The 20,882-nt window shown below is 42.6% G+C and overlaps 1 protein-coding gene, 1 non-coding gene and 1 pseudogene across 4 annotated transcripts; 2 read left to right on the top strand and 1 right to left on the bottom strand.

Annotated features, from left to right (window-relative positions):
- Positions 1 to 230: 230 nt before the first annotated feature.
- On the bottom strand, positions 231 to 20,867 carry Rab2b (RAB2B, member RAS oncogene family). 3 transcript variants are annotated; one of them, NM_001037645.1, is given in 8 exon segments: positions 1,751 to 2,292; positions 3,396 to 3,464; positions 4,664 to 4,775; positions 9,442 to 9,534; positions 9,732 to 9,814; positions 16,812 to 16,879; positions 20,427 to 20,498; positions 20,709 to 20,850. In NM_001037645.1, coding segments are annotated over 8 exon segments (648 nt in total). In that variant the 5' UTR covers positions 20,755 to 20,850; the 3' UTR covers positions 1,751 to 2,187.
- On the top strand, positions 15,477 to 15,583 carry LOC120097299 (U6 spliceosomal RNA). Its single transcript, XR_015639224.1, has one exon. It is a non-coding gene; the product is annotated as a U6 spliceosomal RNA (small nuclear RNA).
- Positions 17,910 to 18,002, top strand: Snora72 (Small nucleolar RNA SNORA72; annotated as a pseudogene).
- Positions 20,868 to 20,882: the final 15 nt, after the last annotated feature.

Genomic DNA, 20,882 nt, shown 5'->3' on the forward strand with positions numbered 1-20,882 from the left:
AGACCAGAAGCATAATCACCTCAATGGTCAAATGTCATCTCATTTCCTGTGGTATAGAGTTAACTTTACTGCTATACGGAGTAGCATTCTACTTCTTTTCTACTATAAGGAGTAGTATTCAGAATAACACCAGTTCTAGGAGGGAAGTATCTTTGGTGCGATATTCTAGGAGGATGGTATCCACTTACACTCAGTGTATAATCAGAAATGACACATGAAATAAAAGCAGCTTGGATCATGCATATATTTAATAGTAAAATGGTCATTAACAATAAAAATTAGAAAATTTGGTGAGACCTCAGTTCTGTGAAAGAAAATGAGACAAGTAAAAAAGACAGGTGTCCCAGGAGGTGAAGCAGGCAAGGAGTGAAGCAGAGGCAGACTGGGCTGACAGGGTTACAGATTCTAAGGTGTGGGTAAAAAGGTCCCTACTTATCTGAGTCTTGGTAGCAGGCATTCTTACTGTAGGCCACACAGAATGAAGGCAGTTACAGTGAGGCAGGACAGAAGAGCAATGAGAACCCAGGTAAGGAGATGGGGAAAACCAGGATACAGTTACACAGAGACAACTCCAAGGCCTTTTGTTTCTTCTAAAGTCTTAAGTTTTAAAGCATGTCACTTAAATTCCAGATGGTGAGTTACACAGGGCACAGTAACGGAATGGTGGTATGGACTAAGGTGACAGGGACCTGCTCTCGTAGAGCTTACAACCTACAGGAGACAGATACTCCCCCTTCACCCTCCTCAAAAGAACACTATAAAACATATTTACAAAGTAAAACACATACAAATAAATATGCATATGAATAACATAGGAATGCTAACAAGTATTGTGTTAACAATTGCTTAGGGCTCCCTATGTCAGTCAGTGAGCATTTCCTCAAGGAAAAAAGTGTCAGTATAATGTTAGCAGAGGGTAAGAGGGTAGAGCATGTGCAAAGGTACAGAAGCTAGTATAAATATGTCATATTCAGTGACAAATTAGCTTGGTTAGAGTAAACGTTCAATAGAGATCTGATTAGGGAGAATGCACAGCTGCCTGGGAGTCTGAAGCCTCAGGACCCCAAGTTCAAGGCCTGTAAGTTCAAGGCCAGCCTCAGCAACTTGTCTCAAAACAAAAAGTAGAAGAGAAGGCTCCTGAGGGGAAAGCTCAGAGGTACAGCACTTACCTAGCATGTTTAAGAACCTATCTTAATTTCTATGACACATGGCTCACGCACGCACAAGAATGATGACACAGTAGAGAGCAATTTGATGAAAGAAACTGTAATGCTAGAACTGGTCCTTTAAGCAAAATGAACAATTAGTGTTTTCTTAGGTAAGGGTATGTGGCAACAGGTCCAGTACCAACTCCACTGCTCTCAAAGTTCTGTAGTTAAGAAACAGAACTAGCAATGAAAAGGGCCAGCAGGTCTAGCCTAAGCGTGGCGCTCCAGGTCCCTGTAAGAGATGTGGGCTCCTAAGGAACGATGCTTAAGGTTGTACACACACACACACCAAATGAAAAGAAACTAGCAGTGAGACAGTATGGAGGCCCTCAGCTTCTATGGAAACGCTTATGAAATGACGAGCAGGTTTCCAAGGCAAGGAAATAAATGTAATGAGATAACTATGTATATAGATCTATCATCCAAAGGCTACTCAGATCCCTAATTCTAAATGTTCAATCAGAACATTCCCCCACCTTAGTTACTAAAAATTGGGTGAGGAACAAATATGTATTTTTTCTTTTTTACTTTCTCTTTCTTTCTTTTTTTTTTTTTTTTCTTTTTGGCTTTTTTAAACATATGGCCTAGTGAAACTTATGTAGTCCAGACTGACTTCAAAACTCCTGGCAATCCTTCCGCCAAAAGTCCCCAGTGCTGGAATTATGGGTATGTGCCATCACGCATAGCAGATAGATGTTGATCTTAGTAGGTTGTTTGCTTGACTACCGCGACAATCAGCTTTGATCCTAACATTTTAGAAACTAGAGGATGAAAGAGTCGTAGTCTAGGCAGAATGCTCATGTCCCGAAAGGAGGACAGGTCTGAAAGGGCCCAGTTTTCTCCTCGTGTTTTAAGTGGAAGGGTGAAATCGCACTGAAAAGAGGCTGCTCTCAGCCAAAGCAAGGAAGACCTCTTTTGTTAAGCTGACTGATCTGAAACTGTTCCAGGAGAGGAAAAACAGAGAGTTCAGGCCAGGTGTTCAGCAGCAGCCAGAGTCAGGCCCTATGTCGGAGGAGTTCTGCTGAGAGGGGCATGGCCCCACCAATGAGATCGACTGCTGGGGCCCAATCTTGATGCCGTTTGCCTATAAAAGAGAAAAGGCAACAATCTTGTGTGAGAGTTGAGGGGAATGGGAAGGACAGACAGAGATAAAGGAGAACGCTTTACTTAAATTCTCATAATGGTGCTCTCCAGCCAGCTGCTGGGGGAGAATGACATGCAACAGGAAGAGTGAGGTGACTGGCTGTGAGGAGAACCAGCTGACGAGGGTGGGGTTTGCTTGTTTCAAGGTCACTGCTGCACACAGATTTCATAGCTGTCAGCAGAAGTCAGGTGTGACAGAGGGGGAGTTCAGCAGGGGAAATGCTTGCCATGTAAGCATCACACGTAAGCACCAGGACCACAAGTTAAGAGCCCTAGAAACCCGACAGGAGCCAGATAGGCATGGCAACTCACCTGCAATCCCAGTCCTTGGAAGAAAGACACACACACAGGGAGTTCCCAGAGCAAACCCTCCCTCAACATGTAAGGTGAACAGCAATGGAGAAAGACACCTGTTGCCAACCTTGGGCCTCCAGATGGACACCCACACTTTTGCCTACACATATGTGAACATGCATATATACGCATACATATCACACACACAAGATAAAAAATTCTTTTTAAAGAGTAAGCAAAGCAAAAGAGAAGAAGTGGCAAATTAACATATGAGTCTTCTTGGTTTTGTCCCAGAGCTCACTCCCTCTCACTCCCTCTCAAGCACTCTCCCCCAACTCCTCACTCTCTCTCTCATATATTCTACACTAGTAAGAAACTGAGGTCAAGGGGTTGGGGATTTAGCTCAGTGGTAGAGCGCTTACCTAGGAAGCGCAAGGCCCTGGGTTCGGTCCCCAGCTCCGAAAAAAAAAAAAGAACCAAAAAAAAAAAAAAAAAAAGAAACTGAGGTCAAGGAGAAAAACTCTCATATTACATAAGTCTATAGACTGCTAACATCTCTTTCAACATTATGACGTTCAGACTTGAGAGAAAACAGAAACTAATGATGGGTTCTTAGATCCCTGTACTTAAAAAAAAAATAAAAATAAATAAAAAAAAATCTGTGGTTAGTGTGACATTGGGCAGGAATACTGACATTCCAGGAAGCTGCTACCAAGAAATTTGCCAGGGCTAACACCAAATCCTTCTCACCTCATTGTGGACATCAAATAAACCTTGCTGGATCTTCCTATGTATTTCTTTGGCTGTATTAATGTAGGCCTGGAGGAGATAGGAATCATTTATCAGTCTTAAATTTAAGTAAAGAAATGAGAGAAATACAAATATTTTTATTTGGATTCCTAAGGTGAATTAAGAATCTGGAACCTCAGCACTGAGGAGGTGAGGTAAGGAGATCACACGTCTGAGGCCAGCCTGGTCTACACAGTGAATTCCAGACCAGCCAGGGTTAGCCAGAAACACTCTATCTCAAACTGACTAAATAAAACCTGAGAATAATTAATAAACAGTAGAAAGGAGTAATACAAAGAATTCCAGCTAGAAATGGTGATGGAGCATGCCTTTAATCCCAGCGCCAAGGAGGTAGTGGCAAGTGCATCTGTGAGTTCAAGGCCAGCCTGCTCTACATACATAGCTAGGTCTACGCCAACCACAGCTACACAGTAAAATCCTGTCTACGCCAACCACAGCTACACAGTAAAATCCTGTCTCAAAACAACAAAAATCAATCCAAAAAAGATAATCTCAGCCAGATGGTGGTGGTCTACTCCTTTAATCCCAGCACGAGGGAGGTTAGAGCCAAGTGGATCTCTGAGTTCAATGCCAGCTTGGTCTACAGAGTGAGTTTCAGGACAATCAGGGCTGTCTCAACACACATCCCCACCCCCACACAAACTTATCTCCACAAATGTCCTTGTAAAAGCCATTGAATAGATGTGGTGTTGCATGCCTGTCATCCCGATACTCCAGGGACTAAAGCAGGAGGATGCAAGTTTGAGGCCAGCTTGCCCTACACAGCAAGTTCTGGCGTAGACTGATCTACAGAGCACCTGAAGAAACAAAGCCACCACCACAATAAAACACATTGAGTACAGTTAGAAAAAGGTGATCCTATAGTTACAGGTGCTGATGTTCCTAGGTCATATAAGGTTAGCAGCCTCGCAACTAAAACAAATACACTCAGCTGGACAATACAGTCAACACCCGTTGTCACGACCAGGATAGTTTCTGTCAGATCCCAAGTAAGGTGATTTGTAAATAACAGTGGTGTCTAATCCATATGTACCAATTAATTTTATCTAAGGCAAAAGTAAAGCCTTAGGAATTCGGGTGAAAGAGAATGGGAGCAATCCCTTGGAAGGAGACGGTCACTCTGACCACAGTACATTCTTGTTTACCCATGTCCTATGGTGAACAGAATAGTGTCACCTCTGAGACACTCCCCACTTCTGTAATAATACCTCTTCGACATTGCAGGCTGTCTTGGCTGATGTTTCCATGAATATAAGGCCATGCTCACGAGCAAAGGCCTCTCCTTCTTCTCTTTTCACATCCCTTCGAGATTCTAGATCACTGTAAGACATTAATAAGGGAGGACACTTTAAAGATTTAAGAGAAGGGGGTAACCATAGTTCTAAAAGGATCCCACAGCAGTTTAAAACTGCCGAATGATGCTGGAAACATGTAGATCATACATGACACTCTTTTGTGTAGAATTAATTGACTTCTGTAGTCTCTTGGAAGATAATGTTCATATTCATAATCGCTTCTGCATGACTGAAGATAATACCGTTCTGTTACAGAGAACAGGCTTAGAGAACCCAAGTCACTCAAGGTTCCCTATGTCCTTCCAGGTGGGATCAAGGACAGCATGGCAGAGATGATGGGGGGGTGGGGTGGTGATTTACTAGAAGCTCAAGCCTAAGGATTTCTCATCCTCTAGAGAAGACGCTTTTCTTTTTCTTTCTTTTCTATTTCCTGGGTTCTTTTCTGTTTTCTTTTCAAGACAAGGTTTCTCTGTGTAGCCCTAGCTGACCTGGCAACTTGCTCTGTAGACAGGGTGGCCTTGAACTCAGAGATCAGCTTGCCTCTGCCTTCCAAGTGCTGCAATTAAAGGCGCATGCCCTTTCGTGCCTGATTCTTTTCCTAGCATAAACTCATGAGAGATTAAGCTAGGACTTAAGAGAGGAGTCACCTTAACTCTTGCTAGTCTTGTTTCTACTTTGTATGGAAAAGACTTAGCACTTCGGAATTAGAGAAAGTGATAGGATGGAATTATGTGATATAGGGAGAAAAGGAGCCCAAACCAGAAATGAGTAAAGTTGCATGGAGAGTCCAGGAAAGACAAACAAGTTAGTGAGAACGCACAGGACGCACAGGATCAAATGACCTGGGCTCATAGGGGCTCACAGAGACGAACCAACAACCAGGAAGCTGGCATGGAGCTAACCTGGACTCTCTGAATACATGTTACGGTTGTGTAGCTTGTGCTGTGTTCTCCTAACAGTGGGAACAGGGGCTATCTCCAAGTCTACTGCTTGCTTCTGAGACTCTTTTCCTCCTCCTGGGCTGCCTTGTCCACTCTTACAGCAACTTGATATGCCACGTTTAGTTGATATCCATGAGAGACCTGCCCTCTGAAGAAACACAGGAGTGGATGGAGTGGGGGAACTACGAGCTCTATGGAGGGGAAACTGTGGTAAGAACGTAATATATACGAGACTTTTTTTTTTTAAAAAAGCTGGTGGAAACAGTAAGATTGACCTGCCTTTTTTATTTATTTATTTTTTAAGATTTACTTATTTATTATATATAAGTACACTGTAGCTGTCTTCAGGCACACCAGAAGAGGGCATCAGATCTCATTACAGATGGTTGTGAGCCACCATGTGGTTGCTGGGAGTTGAACTCAGGACCTCTGGAAGAGCATCCAGTGCTTTTAGTCATTGCTATCTCTCCAGCCCCCTGGCTTTTATTTTCAAATGGGATTTTTGTATTTTGTTTTGTTTGGTTGAGACAGGGTCTCTTTATGTAGCTCTGGCTGTCTGGAAACTTGCACTGTAGACCAAGTTGGCTTACACTGAGATATCCACCTGCCTCTACCTCCTGAGAGCTGGGATTAAAGATGTACAACATTTCTGCCAAGAAGATTCTAGCCTTTTAATCATTTAGAAGGAGGAAGTAGAGGAGGGAGAGGAGGAGGAAGAAGAGGAAGAGGGAGAAAAGGGAGAAGAGGAGGAGGGAGGAGAAAGTGGTACAGTAGTAACAGTTGCTGTTGTTTATTGCTTTAATCAGAGTTACTATTGCTGTGACGAAATACCATGACCATAAGCAAGGAGAAGAAAGGTTTATCCAGTTTAAGCTTCCACATCATCCTCTGTCACTGAAGGAAGTCAGTCAGAACTCCTTAAACAAGGCAGGAACTTGGAGGCAGGAGCTGATGCACAGGCCACAGAGGGGCGCTGCTTACTGGCTTGTTCTTCATGGCTTGTTCAGACCGCTGTATTTTAGAACCAGCCCAGGGATGGCACCACCCACAAAGGCCTGAGTCCTCTCCCATTGATTATTAAGAAATTGTCCCATGCCGGGTGTGCTGGAGCATGCCTTTAAACTCAGCTTGACTAACACGTACAAAGAACGGGGTTCATGTCAGGACTAGCTGTGTGGAGCTTGCACTTAGAACATAAAAGCAGGAGGAATAGAAGACCCAGACTACCCACAGCTAGTATGTTCAAGGCCAGCTTGCAACACCTGAGTCTGTGTCCAAAGAAGCCTGTTAATTTCAATATATTTTATTTATTGATTATTTATTTACTTGTTTGTTTGTTGTGTGTGTATGTTTTCCCTGTGTGGGCATACATGTGACTTGGCATGTATGTAGAGGTCAAAAGGCAGCATGTGGCAAGGCTGGCTCTCTTTTTTTTTTTTTTTTGGTTCTTTTTTTCGGAGCTGGGGACTGAACCCAGGGCCTTGCGCTTCCTAGGCAAGCGCTCTACCACTGAGCTAAATCCCCAACCCCAAGGCTGGCTCTCTTTACCATGTATGATCCGGGTGAAACTTTGTCATCAGGCTTGGCAGCAAGTGTCATCAGCTACTGAACTGTCACAACAACCCAAACTGCGCCTCAGTTCTAATTTACTTCATCTTTAAGACATTTTTAAAAATTATGTGTATGCATTTGTTTATGTGTGAATGCCATTTGTGTGGGTACCGGGAGGCCAGAAGAGGGTGTGGGGTATGGGATCTCCTGCGGCTGGAGATTCAGGCAATGGTGTGCTATCTGATAAGGAGCTGAGAACAGAACTCAGATCCTCAGGAAGAGGAGCAAGAAATCTTCACGCCCTGAGCCATCTCTCCAGCCTGCTTTTGGGTTCATCTAGCCCAGGCTAATGTCCATCTCTCTATGTATTCAAAGATGGCTTTAAAACCCTGATCCACCTGCCTCCACCTACCACATCTTGGGATTACATGGTGGTGTCTGGCTATTGATTTGATTTTTTTAAATATACTTCCTTGTTTATCTATTTATGTCTGTCTCTCTGTCTCTTGTCTCTGACTCTGTCTCTGTCTCTGTCTCTCTCTCTCTGTGTGTGTGTGTGTGTGTGTGTGTGTGTGTGTGTGTGTGTGTGTACACATGCATATCATCTGCATCATGGTGTACAGGTGGAGATCATAGGACAACCTTCAGCAGTCAGTTCTCTGAAGAACTGGGCCCATACCATACAGGGCCCAGGGACTGAACTCTGGTTGTCATGGTTGGTAGCAGGCCCCCAAAACATCTCACTGACCCTGACAGAGTTTTGATATATAGGGCAATCTGGCCAAGAACTCACTATATAGCCCAGGCTGGTCTCAAACTTGTGAATCTCATGCCTCTGCCCCACAGTGCAAACAGATATGCACCACTACATTAAATCTAAGCCAGGGGTTTCTTTTGTCCTATAAATACATTTTTTTCCCCTGAAACTAGAACTACAAAGTGTGGCCGAACTGTAAACTGGAATGCTGGTGAACTACTGGGAGGAATGCAACATGGGACTGCTGCAGGGAAAGCACTGTGGTGGTCCCTCAAAATTTCAACACACAAAGTCCACGTGATCCAGTAATCCTGCTGATTCTGTAGCCAGAAGAACTACAAGGAGAAAACTGAACAGATATATATCTTTGTTCCCATGTTCATGACAATATTGGCCAAGTGGCAGCAGCCCAAAGTGTCTACAGAGAGAGGGATGAATGAAATCTGGTAACAGTGCACAGTATAATCCCCCAAAAAACAAGGTTTTTTTTTTTGTTTGTTTTGTTTTTTTTGTTTTTTTTTCGGAGCTGGGGACCGAACCCAGAGCCTTGCGCTTGCTAGGCAAGTGCTCTACCACTGAGCTAAATCCCCAACCCCTAAAAAACAAGTTTTAAAACATGCTACAGCATGTACAGAGCTCCAAAGACACCATGCTAGATAAAACAAGCCTCTCATAAAAGCACAAGTGCTGTGTAACTCTACTCACATGAGGGATTTATAAGGAAAGAATGTAGGGCCTGGAGTGTGATGGTGCAGCTCTCTAGTGAGGCTAGGGTAGCGAGACTGAAGCCAGCCTAAGCTACACGAGGCCCTGTTTCAAAAATAACAGAAGGAAAAAGACAGACACACACAGAGACAGACAGACAGACAGACAGAAGATGCTGAGGAAGACCCTGAGGGCAGGATGGATTCAATGATTCTAAAATCTGAGAAAATGAAAAGTTGTTAAGATGAATAATGGTAAGGTTTGCAGAACCACTCTATATGTTTAGGGCTATAGAATACTCTAGGAAGTACTTAAAATTGTAAATGTTATATAATATATATATATCTTACCATACTAACATTTCTTACTAAGATTGTATATTAAGAAAATCTGGGGGGCTGGGGATTTAGCTCAGTGGTAGAGCGCTTACCTAGGAAGCGCAAGGCCCTGGGTTCGGTCCCCAGCTCCGAAAAAAAGAACCAAAAAAAAAAAAAAAAAAAAAAAGAAAATCTGGGTATCAAGAAATTTAATATCAATCAAATGGCACAAGCCTACAGTCCCAGCCTTTGAGAGGTAGAGGCAGGAGGATGGCAGCATGTTCCAGGCCATCCAAGGCTACTTCACAGAGACCTGGTCTCTAAAACCAAACAGAACAGAACAGAGCAGAAAGAAACTCAGTATCTACAGGGAAAGTTCGATGCCTCCTGGTAACTGGTATTTACAAAGCTAGAATTTACCTCTTATTCCCAATCAGCATTATAACCATGTTGGAGCTGGAGTGCTGGCGGGCATCCTCTAACCATGAGGTCAGGTGGTTGAAGGTTTCACGTCTGCAGCAGAACAATTTAGAATGTGGGTCAGGAGCCTGTTTCAAAAGGCCAAAGTTGCTCCAAATGCATGAGAAAGAGTGGGTGGTCACATGGATGCCAAAAAGCAGCTGGCCAACCCCATGTCCTTAGCAGAGGCCATAGACAGAGGACAGCTTCGGGGAGTCAGGAAGAACCCTCCCACATGCCAGCCAGCTCACCTTGTGATGTCATACACCAGCAGGGCTCCAGCTGCTCCCCTGTAGTAGGAACGGGTGATAGAACGGAAGGACTCTTGCCCAGCCTTTACCATCAACATGGCAACAAAAAATCCCAGTAAAACTAGGTTATTTCCAAAGAAGTGACTTGCTCACATGCCACCCTAAAACAAAGAGTTTAACTAAAGAAAGAACTTGTGCTAGGTTAAAAATCACCACCACCACCACCACCACCACCACCACCACCACCACCACCACCACCACCACTAACTACCATCATCATCTGAGGAAAAGGTGCCTGAACAGGGAGAAGCCCAAGTAGACTATTTTTCAGTAAGAACTCGACTGAGATTGCAGGTAGGTCAAGTACTACTTATGAGATTGTCCATCAAACCGTTACATCTTTATTATCCTTAGGTCCCATACACCCGATGCCAAGAGCATGACACCAACGACCTTCATACACATTTCCCAATACCCGACAAGCTGGAAATGGGACTGGAAACTCAATCCCAAATATGACATCGAGTACACTACATTACTCTTATATTTTTGGTTGTGAGCCTAGCCTTTAACAGCCGTCTCTCCAAGCCCTACATTTTATTACTTGTTCTATTTTTATTATCTATAAAAAATTTTAGAATGCCAATACCCTATGCAATGGAAGGCAAATTCCAATGTAACAATGCGGAAACAAAGAGCTAAGCAACTGAGCGTATGCTGAGTAATCCCTGCACTTCTATGATAACAGCAAGCACATCTGGACATTCCTCGATGAGAGCCTGTCTGCGGTGGGAAGTAACAAGAAGGCATCAATAGGAAATGATGCCCAGGACGTATGGTGGCAGTGCACACCTTTAACCCCAGCACTCAGGAGGGAGAGGCAGGCACATCTCTGTCAGTTTGAGGCCAGATTGGTGTACAGAGCGAGTTCCAAGACAGCCAGGACTACACAGAGAAACTTGTCTCGAAAAACCAAAAAAGGAAAAAAAAAAAAAAAGAAAGAAAAGGAAAAGAAATTTGTTCATAATTTCATCTTATGTTTGATGGGTCCAAAATATTACTTTATATATAACTGAGCAATTAATCCCTCCCACCCTACCCTCACCCCCTGTACACTAGATACCTTTTCTTTCTTAAAGATAGATTTATTTATTTTTATTTATTTATTATATATAAGTACACTGTAGCTGTCTTCAGACACACAAGAAGAGGCCACCAGATCCCATTGCAGATGGCTGTGAGCCACCATGTGGTTGCTGGGAACTGAACTCAGGACCTCTGGAAGAGTAGCCAGTGCTCTTAACCACTGAACCATCTCTCCAGGCCTACTTTTGTTTTCTTAACATAGTATTTCGTTTATTTTATTTTTGTTTAGTGGAACCTCGGGTGTCATTTAAGTAAAAACACTGGGCTGCTGAGATGGCTCAGGTATTGAGAGTTCTTACTGCTCTATCAGAGGATGGGAGTTCAAATCTCAGTTCCTACACTGGGCAGCTTACAAATGTCTGTAAGTCCTGGTCCACAGGATCCAATGCACTTGTGTGGCCTATATGAACACCTCACACATACATGCACACACACACACACACACACACACACACACACACACACACACCACACACACACACACACACACACACACACACACACACACACACACACACACGTGGACACAGCCTGGTGTGCTGGGGCCAGCTTCTACCACTAGAAGTTATATAGCATCATAGAGCTTAGGACACTGAAGCCAAAGAACCCTGAGTTTGAGGCCGGCCTGGGTTACAAAGCAAGACCCTGCCTCAAAAAAAAAAAAAACAAAACAGAAAGCCACACAAAATGTTCAATCATCCTGTTAGAAAAGTTTTAACACTTTTGGAATAATTTCTCCTCATAAAACTCAGGAAATAAAAGTCATCCTTATTCTATCCAGGAATTCTGTAATAGAAACACGGGAACATAAGTGGCTTTTATTGTACACCATCAACAGGTAATGGTGCTGAGACTACAGTGACATTAAAATGCTGCTTGCGTTTTATTTAACTTCACATGCATGAGTGTTTGCACGCATGCCTGGTGTACATCATGTGTACGTCTGGTGCCCCTGGTGCTCGGACGCTGGCACTGCCTCCCCTGGGACTAAAGAGATGGATAGCTATGAGCCACCACGTGGGTCCTGGGGATCAAGCTTAGGTCTTTTGAAAGAGCAACAAGTCCTCTTAAACACTGAGTCATCCTCGCCTCTACAATAACATGTAAACTATTATTTTTCCCTAGCAGTGTATCATAAACCTTAAGAGATAATCACATATATTAATTATCCCATTTAACTCTCCTAGGAGCCCTAAAGTAGATTGATATTATTCTTCTTCAAAAGTGGAGGGGGGAAAAAGGCTTAAAGGGGCAAGTTCAATAACTGACCAAAAAGCACACAGTAGAGCTATAAATGCAGGGCCATGGTGTTCACAGCACAGAAGCATTTCAATCGAAACTGGGGTATAAATGTTAACTAACTTCCAGGGACTTTCTCCCCACACACACCTCTGAAGGCATCAAACAGTTCCTTAGCCTGTTAGGATTCTGATAGTTCTATAATTACTACATCTTCCAGAAATTACTATGAATTAATTCTGGAGACACGTTTAAGATTTGGAAAGCACTTTTGTCCACCAAGAACTCTGAAGAATTTTATATTTGCTCTTCTGGGGTCCTGTTTTTGCTTTTATTTCTTACTTTTGTTCTCTTCTGCTCTACTCTCAAATCTTCCTCCGTCCTCCTGATAGGGTGAGTTGGCACACACTGGGAGCCCAGTACTTAGGAGGCTGAGACGGAAAGGAGATCGCCTAGCCAGCCTAAGCTACACAGTGAGCCAGTCCCAAAAATGGAGGCAAGGGTGGGAGGATGTGGGGGTAGGGGCTTATGACAAACACAAAGACAATCATGGGACGGCTCCCAGTTGACAATCAGGAGACTTAACATCAAATCTCTACTGCTCCAGGCTATTAGATCACATTATGAACCACCGAGATTGGGTTATTTACGGGAAAAACCTGGTTTTAGTTGGGGGTGTGGCTCAGCCTTAGCACACACAGTAATCAAAGAGCTTTCTGCCTGAATATTGTAAATAAGTAGATTAAACAGTCGACAGGGAGTGAACAAAGGATTCTTAAGAAATAACCATAGAGAGTCAGAGGGAGTCAGGGGAACGGATAGGGAGATGCACAGGAAGCGGAAAGGAGGGACAGTCCGTTTGAAGCAAGTTTTGACAGAGGGGCATGCCTCCTGGGACCTTGGCTGAGGAGACGGTCCTCTGGGCGCTTTCTCTGCCCCTCTGAGCTCTCGGGTTTTCACCTCTCACTCCTGAGCTCTTCATTGGTAAAATCCAAAGACTGAGATTTTGTTTGAAAAGCAACACTTCACTTTTTTCACGTCAGTCATGTTCATGAGCACTTAGGAGCCAGTGGATTGAAAAGACTGTCTAGTTCAACTTAGTGGGTCCATATCGACCTCAAATATTCTTGTCCTCAATCAGCTAAAAATGTCTAAAGCAGCAAATAGCTAACGTGGGGTTTTCGTGTTTGGTTTCATTTTGTGGAATTCTGTAGCTCTGACTAGCTTACAACTCCTGATGTAGCTCAGGCCAGCCTTGAATTCATGTTGCTCCTCCCTCTGCTTTCAGCACTGGCCTATGGTTGTTTGAATGAGAATGGCCCCTCCCAGGTTCATACGTTTGGGAAGGATTAGGGGTATGGCCTTGAGGCAGGAGGTGTATCACTAGGGTTTTGACATTTGGCCTGCTGATCAGTATGTAAAGCTCTCAGCTACTGCTCCACTATCATGCTTGTCTGCTTCCCACCATGATGATCATTGAGTATAGACCCTAAAATGGTAAAGAAGCCCCTAACGAAGTATTTCTTTTATAAGGGTTGTCTTAGTCATAATGTCTTCTCACAGCAATAGACATAGAAGCTAATTTATACCCACTGGTTTCACCCTTTGATAGTTTGTAAGAACTTATATCTTGACCTGGGGAGGAGGGGGTGTTCATTCTTAGAAATACAAAAATTAAAAGATAATAAAACCTGAAATAAAACATACGGATATCTGCAATATCTAGTTGGGGGAGAATTATAACAATGACCTAACTCACAACACTGAAGAAAGGGAGTGCCTGGGGTTGGGGATTTGGCTCAGTGGTAGAGCACTTGCCTAGGAAGCACAAGGTCCTGGGTTCAATCCCCAGCCCCGAAAAAAAAAGAAAAAAGAAAAAAAAAAAAAAAAAAAAAAAGGGAGTGCCTGACAACTGACTGGAGAGACAGCGGAAACCCTGACAATAAAGTGAGCTTTCTTAGGCTGTGTGGGGAAAGTGTTAAAAAAGAAAATCTGGCCAAATGAGGCAAAGTCTGAAAGTTAGGGCTGTCTGTCTGGAGTTACACACTGTTAGAGACAGACAGGAAGTGAGCCATGATCTTACAGTGCGATCCAAAAGGGTGAGATGAAAAAGCCTGACCAGTGGAGACACAGCCAACAGACTTAAAGACTACATCCAAGTGTAAAGCACATGATTAATAAAGCATCCGAAAGTGGCAGCAAACTTGGAGACTCCCAGAAAAGGGCTCTGCCGGAAGTGGCCCACAGAGGGCTGTCTATGATCAGGGAAGAGAGGGTTGGAACAGAGAAGAAAACAATAGAGAAAAAAGAAAAGGAAAAATAACTTGTACATGCCTGTAGGTATGAAGGTTCTGGCTCTGAGTTCTGAGGGAAAAAACGTGATAAAATCATAAGAAATAAACAAAAAAGGAAGAGATTTTAGCTAAATACTATGAACCATTTTCTAGTTCTCTTTATCTAGAACAGCAACTATGATGGTTTCCTTTGGAGAAAGAACAATATAAATTAAATGAAATATCGCACAAAAAAAAATCCATCGAGATTAGACAAAACTACACTACACCATGCCAAACTTTGAGAGTCCTGCATTGATTAAAATTTAAAACACCGGCAACTTTTGCCTTCAATTCTCATTTCTGGGCAAATAGTCCACAGAGATTCCCAAACATTTGTATGAAACTGTAATCATAAATTAGAATGTTTAATGAAGCTGTGCGGTGGTTGAAAACTCGACACAAAATGAATGTCCATCAATGCAGCGGAGGCCAGATAAATAAATACATGGTACATACACTCTGTGACTATGCGCTTGTTAAAAGAAGAGAGTCAGATCTGCACTACCGATAGAAAATTTCTCCAGGGGGTTGGGGATTTAGCTCAGCGGTAGAGCACTTGCCTAGCAAGCGCAAGGCCCTGGGTTCGGTCCTCAGCTCCGGAAAAAAAAAAAGAAAATGTCTCCAAAATATCAAAACTACTATACAAACAACACACCTATGTCTACTCTTGTCACAATTCTATACATATTAATACTAATGAAAATAAAAACCTTGGGCTGGCAAGATATCTCAGTAAGCAAAGTATTTGTCATGCAAACCACACAGCCTGAGATTGTCCTTGGAACCCTTTCTTTTTTTTAATTTTTTTAAAGATTTATTCATTTATTTTATGCATGAGTACACTGTAGCTGTCTTTAGACACAGCAGAAGAGGGCATCGGATCCCATTAAAGATGGTTGTGAGCCACCATGTGGTTGCTGGGATTTGAACTCCGGACCTCTGGAAGAGCAGTCAGTGCTCTTTTTTTTTTTTTTTTTTTTTTAAATTGTTTATTTTTTTTTTTGCACATATACTAAAATTGGAAGTGCTCGCTTCGGCAGCACATATAATAAAATTGGAACGATACAGAGAAGATTAGCATGGCCCCTGCGCAAGGATGACACGCAAATTCATGAAGCAGTCAGTGCTCTTAACCACTGAGCCATCTCTCCAGCCCGGAACCCTTTCTTGAAAAGATGCAATGATACCCACTCCACAATACTGTCATCTGACTTCCACTCACACCGGGTCACATGCATAAACTGTCAAACACATCAGCAAAAAATACATTTTTTTAATTTAAAAAAAAAAAAAAGTCTGGAGAGGTGGCTCAGTGGTTAAGAGCACTGACTGCTCTTCCAGAGGTCCTGAGTTCAATTTCCAGCAACCACATGGTGGCTCACAACCATCTGTTATGGGGATTTGATACTGTCTTCTGGTGTGTCTGAAGACAGTGACAGTGTACCCACTACATGAAATAAATAAATAAATAAATCTTAAAAAAAAAAAAAACACATTACTTGCATCTGTTCTAATCTACCTACCTATCTATCCTATCTATATCTACCTATTTATTTATTTGTTTGTTTTATGTATCTATTCATTTTATTTAAGTTAGACAGGTCTAACTCTGTAGCCTGGCTGGCCTGGAACTCACTTTGTAAGCTAGTCTGTCCTACAAAAAATAACACAGAAAGATCTGCCTACCTCTGCATCCCCAGTGCTGGGATTAAAGGCGAGTGCCACCAGTGCCTGGGTGACAAGTTCTACTACTTAGGAATTTCAATGCACAGAAGTGCGAAAGAATACACACTGAATCATAGTGGATTCTTCCAGCAGAATAGCACCAACGTGACAAGGAAAAGGGCCTATGTAAGAGGATGCTCACTTTTGGCTATATACACTTTTATTGTTTTTTTTTTAATTTTTTTTTTTACTGTATTAATTCTTTTTTAATTTGTTTTGTTTTTTTTTTAAGACTTGGTTTCTCTGTATAGCCTGGGCTATCCTGGAACTCACTTTGTAGACCAGGCTGCTCTTAGAGATCTACTTGCTTCTACCTTCCTGTGAGTCAAATCATTTAAAATAAAAAAGGTTTTTGGTTTTTGACCTGAGTATCTCCTCAGTATGTAATCCCTCCTGGCTTTCTTGGGCTTCTTGCCTCATCCTACAGTTTTAAAACTACAGGTGTCGGGGTTGGGGATTTAGCTCAGTGGTAGAGCGCTTGCCTAAGGTCCTGGGTTTGGTCCCCAGCTCCAAAAAAACAAAAAAACAAACAAACAAAAAACTACAGGTGTCTTAGCACTGCACATGGCTGCATTAGCTTTTATTGGTATAGCTGGGTCTTGGTCTGGTACTAAACTGTTTTGCCTTCTCTTACCGTATCCCAGATTTGCAGTTTGATTTGCTTTCCATCGATGTTGACCATACGTGCTCCAAACTCCACACCTGTCAGAGAAGGTCAAGAGAATGACTATGACCTCGATGAACACACACACACACACACACACACACACACACACACACACACACATTAATCTAGAGGCTCATACTGTTCCCCACTGTTAAAATAGCAAGTCCTTTGTCTTCACTCACTGACATCCAGTCCAATATGCTTATTGCTCCAATTGAATCTGTGTTCCTTTTAGTTTCTTTTCTAGAATTAAAAATCCACGGACGGGGGATATAGCTCACTTGACACAGTGCTTGGCCTAGAATGCAGGAAGCCCTGGATTCAATCCCCAGCACCACATAAAACCGGGCACAGGACTGAAGAGATGGCTCAGCAGTAAAAGCAAAGCGTGTATGATCTTCTTGGACTGGAACTGGTCTCCCTCATCAGATAGTTCATCGCTGTAACTCCAACTCCAAGGGATCCAATGCCCTTTCCCGGGCTCAATGGGCACCTGCGCACTCATGCACATGCGCGCCCACACACATGCCCCAAGAACCCCTTAACCGGGTATGGCAGTGCATGTAATCCCAGCTCTCAAGAGGTAAAGGTAGGAGTGCTAGGGAGTTCAAGGTTGTTATCACATGTACAGCAAACTCAAGGTTGGCCTGAGGCTACTCTACAGCGCCAGGTAGAACTCAGTGACAGTGCAAGTGCTTAGTGCAAAACTCACTAGGTTTAATCCCCTGCACCAAAAAGAAACAAGTGGATTCTAAGTGACAGTGACCTAAGGAGAATACCCAGATGCAGATAAGGGAACAGAGCTAATTAAGATAAAATAAACACAAGTAGTCTCGGTTCTGATTTTATAGTCAGGGTAACATTTGCTGTATTAAGACCACGGAAGGCGGGGGCTGGAGAGGCGGCTCAGTGGTTAGGAGCAGAGCAGAGTTTGATTCCCAACATCCATGTCCAGGGGCTCACAACTACCTGTAACTCCTGCTGCAGGGGGTTCGACAATCTCTAGCGTTTGCAGGCACCTGTATGAACATGTGCAAATACATATGCACATACATACAAACAAAGATTTAAAAAATCTGAGGAGTGAAAAACACCACATATGTGTTGCCAGAGCTAGTTCTTTTCCTATGTCTGGTTTTACAAATTCTGGTAATAAATTAAGTTTGATTTATTTAAGGTCTTCAATTTATTCAATAAGGTCTTTGATTTATTTAAGGTCTTCAAAAGGCCTTAAAGTAAATCAACTAATTACATATAATTATATGTAATTAGTTTTAGATTATTAGATTATATGTAATTAGTTATTAGATTATATGTAATTAGTTGATTTACTTTAAGGCCTTTTGAAGACCATGTGGTTGCTGGGATTTGAACTGAGGACCTCTGGAAGCACAGTCAGTGCTCTTAACCACTGAGCCATCTCTCCAGGCCCTGCTGATCATCTTTTCTTAGCCTTAAGAAAAGTGGCACCACGGTTACTGTAATGATTTACAAATAGTATCTGAAGAATGTGTACTCAGGACAAAGCAAGTTCCAGGACAGCCAGGGCTATACCGAAAAACTCTTCTCAAAAAACAAAACAAAACAAACAAACAAAAAACGGTATAGCCACTATAAGAAAGCTTTGTGACAACCAGTTTCCATAAAATGAATTGCAAAGCTACAATTCATAGAAAAATATTCTAGAAAATTGAAAATTCCAGGACAGATAAAACTTAAAAGAGGTGAACTCTGAACCCTGACTGGATAATATTTAATTCTTTATTTTTTTTTCCAAACAACTTCTGAACTGTTTGAAAGTATTTTTTTAGACTTATTTAATTTTATAAATGGGTTTTGCCTTCCTGTCAGTATGTGTAACATATGTGGCTGCTACCTGTGGAGGCCAGAAGGAAGCAAAAGATCCCCTGGAACTTAAAGGACGGATGATTATGAGCCTCAGTGTGGGTGCTGGGAATTGAACCCTTGTCCTTGGAAGCGCAATCAGTGCTCTTAACTGCTGAATCCTCTCTCCAGCCCCGCTGAAAGCATTTCTTCACAGTGTCTCAGAGTGCTGACTACTAGTTCTGTGTCTGAAGTAGCACTTCTTAACTGCAAGTCTAAAACTATTTTCATTTGCAATTAAGGAAGCTGCCTAAGAAACAGGTCTTCAAGGACAAAATATCTTCAACCATCAGTAATTCCCAGAGTACATTGGTAATAACCTCTCTCAAAGCAGTATAGAAATTGAAAAACTGGGGTTGGGGATTTAGCTCAGTGGTAGAGCGCTTGCCTAGGAAGCACAAGGCCCTGGGTTCGGTCCCCAGCTCCGAAAAAAAAAAAAAAAAAAAAAGAAATTGAAAAACTGATACAGCTTTTGGCATTTTTCTATTTCAAGGCAAAAATTCATCTCTTTCAAGGACAATATTTCAAAAACAAACAAACAAAAAAAAAACCCTCACTGCATCATAAGCAGACAATTCATCCCCTTTTCTATTTTCAAAATAGTATTTTGCACATAGCATTTGAATTCATATTTCCAAGAAAGATTACTAATCTAGCTTGCTTTTAGATATGATACAGTACTGATTCAGTCATCCTATGTAAATATATTCTCTATATAAATATTTTTACTTTAAGGTGCTGTATAAAATACCTGTTACCTCAACAAAAATCAAAAGATATTTTTTGAAGAAAAATCACTGTCAACTTTTTTTTTTTTTTAGAACAATAAGAATGTAATTTCAATGAGTAAGAAACTAAAAAAACGGGGTTGGGGATTTAGCTCAGTGGTAGAGCGCTTGCAAGGCCCTGGGTTCGGTCCCTAGCTCCGAAAAAAAGAAAAGGGAAAAAGAAGAAAAAGAAAAAAAAAAAAAAGAAAGAAACTAAAAAAAACAGGCTGAGCACAGTGCTTCATATCTAATCCCAGCATTTAAGATGTAGGGGTAGGAAGATCAAGACTTATTTAAAGTCATTGTCAGATTACCCATGGAGTTCAAAGCCAGTCTCGGGACAAAAATAAACTTAAGAAAGCCCATGAGATGGTACATGCCTGTAATCACAGTGCTTGGAGGCTAACGCAGGAGGATTTCTGGGAGTTCGTGCCGGGTGTGGGTTATATAGTGAATCTGAGGCTAGTATGAACTAAATAGCCAGAATTTGCCTCCAAAAGAAGAAAAGGTGGAGGAAAAAGGAGGTAGAGGTGGAGGAAGAACTGGAAAGATCCTTACATTGGCTTTTACCTCTCCAGTCCTAAAAGGATCGGTCGGTGTTTCCTTTGAAAAGCATGTGAGGCTGGTAGTTAACCACAAACTACGGATGAGTTTAATAAGCATGTTTCTGTGGAATTTTTCCATAAGCATTCAAGTTGCATTTGAAGAAAAAAACCCTACGACTAGTATGTATCTTACACCCATCTCTAAAGTTACCTTTCAATCATTTACTCTCCACTTACCAGCTTTTATCGTTTTTCATATACCATGACTTCAGACAAAGGTAGCGAGAAGTTAACTTTTTATTTAGAATACCGAGACTGTTAGCTTTCTCCTTTCGCAGTTCTGCGAGCTAGCTTTTATCTGTTCTGGGACCAGGAGATAAGCTTACCTATTGTGAGGTCGTGCACAGGCTGGAACCGCTTGTCGGTAAACTGAAGGAGGAGACATGACTTCCCCACACCTGAAAAATAACGGTGTGCATTAGATGCAGGTCACCCAGGAAGCCGCAAGCTCCCAGGAGGGGCACAGGGTCTAAGGGAGGGGCAGAGCCCCGCCCCCGGAGCTCGCCCCGCCCCCTCCACTCAACTCCGCTCGCCCCGCCCCGCCCGCAAGCCGATTTTGGAGGTAGGATCCCCGCCCCAGCCCCGAAGGCGGTCCGTTGGCGGGTTACCTGTGTCTCCGATGATGATGTACTTGAAGAGATAAGCGTAAGTCATGGTCCCGAGGTGTCGGTGTTCCGGGTCCTCCCGATTTCCACAGCCACTTACCTCCGACCTCTCTAGCCGCTCAATCTACGGATCTCCTTATTTGCCTCCACTCCAGCCCTTCTAGCTCAAGCTGCGTC

The sequence above is a fragment of the Rattus norvegicus genome, chromosome 15 (assembly GCF_021556685.1).
Source record: "Rattus norvegicus strain SHRSP/BbbUtx chromosome 15, alternate assembly SHRSP_T2T, whole genome shotgun sequence".
NCBI classification, from domain to species: Eukaryota; Metazoa; Chordata; class Mammalia; order Rodentia; family Muridae; genus Rattus; species Rattus norvegicus.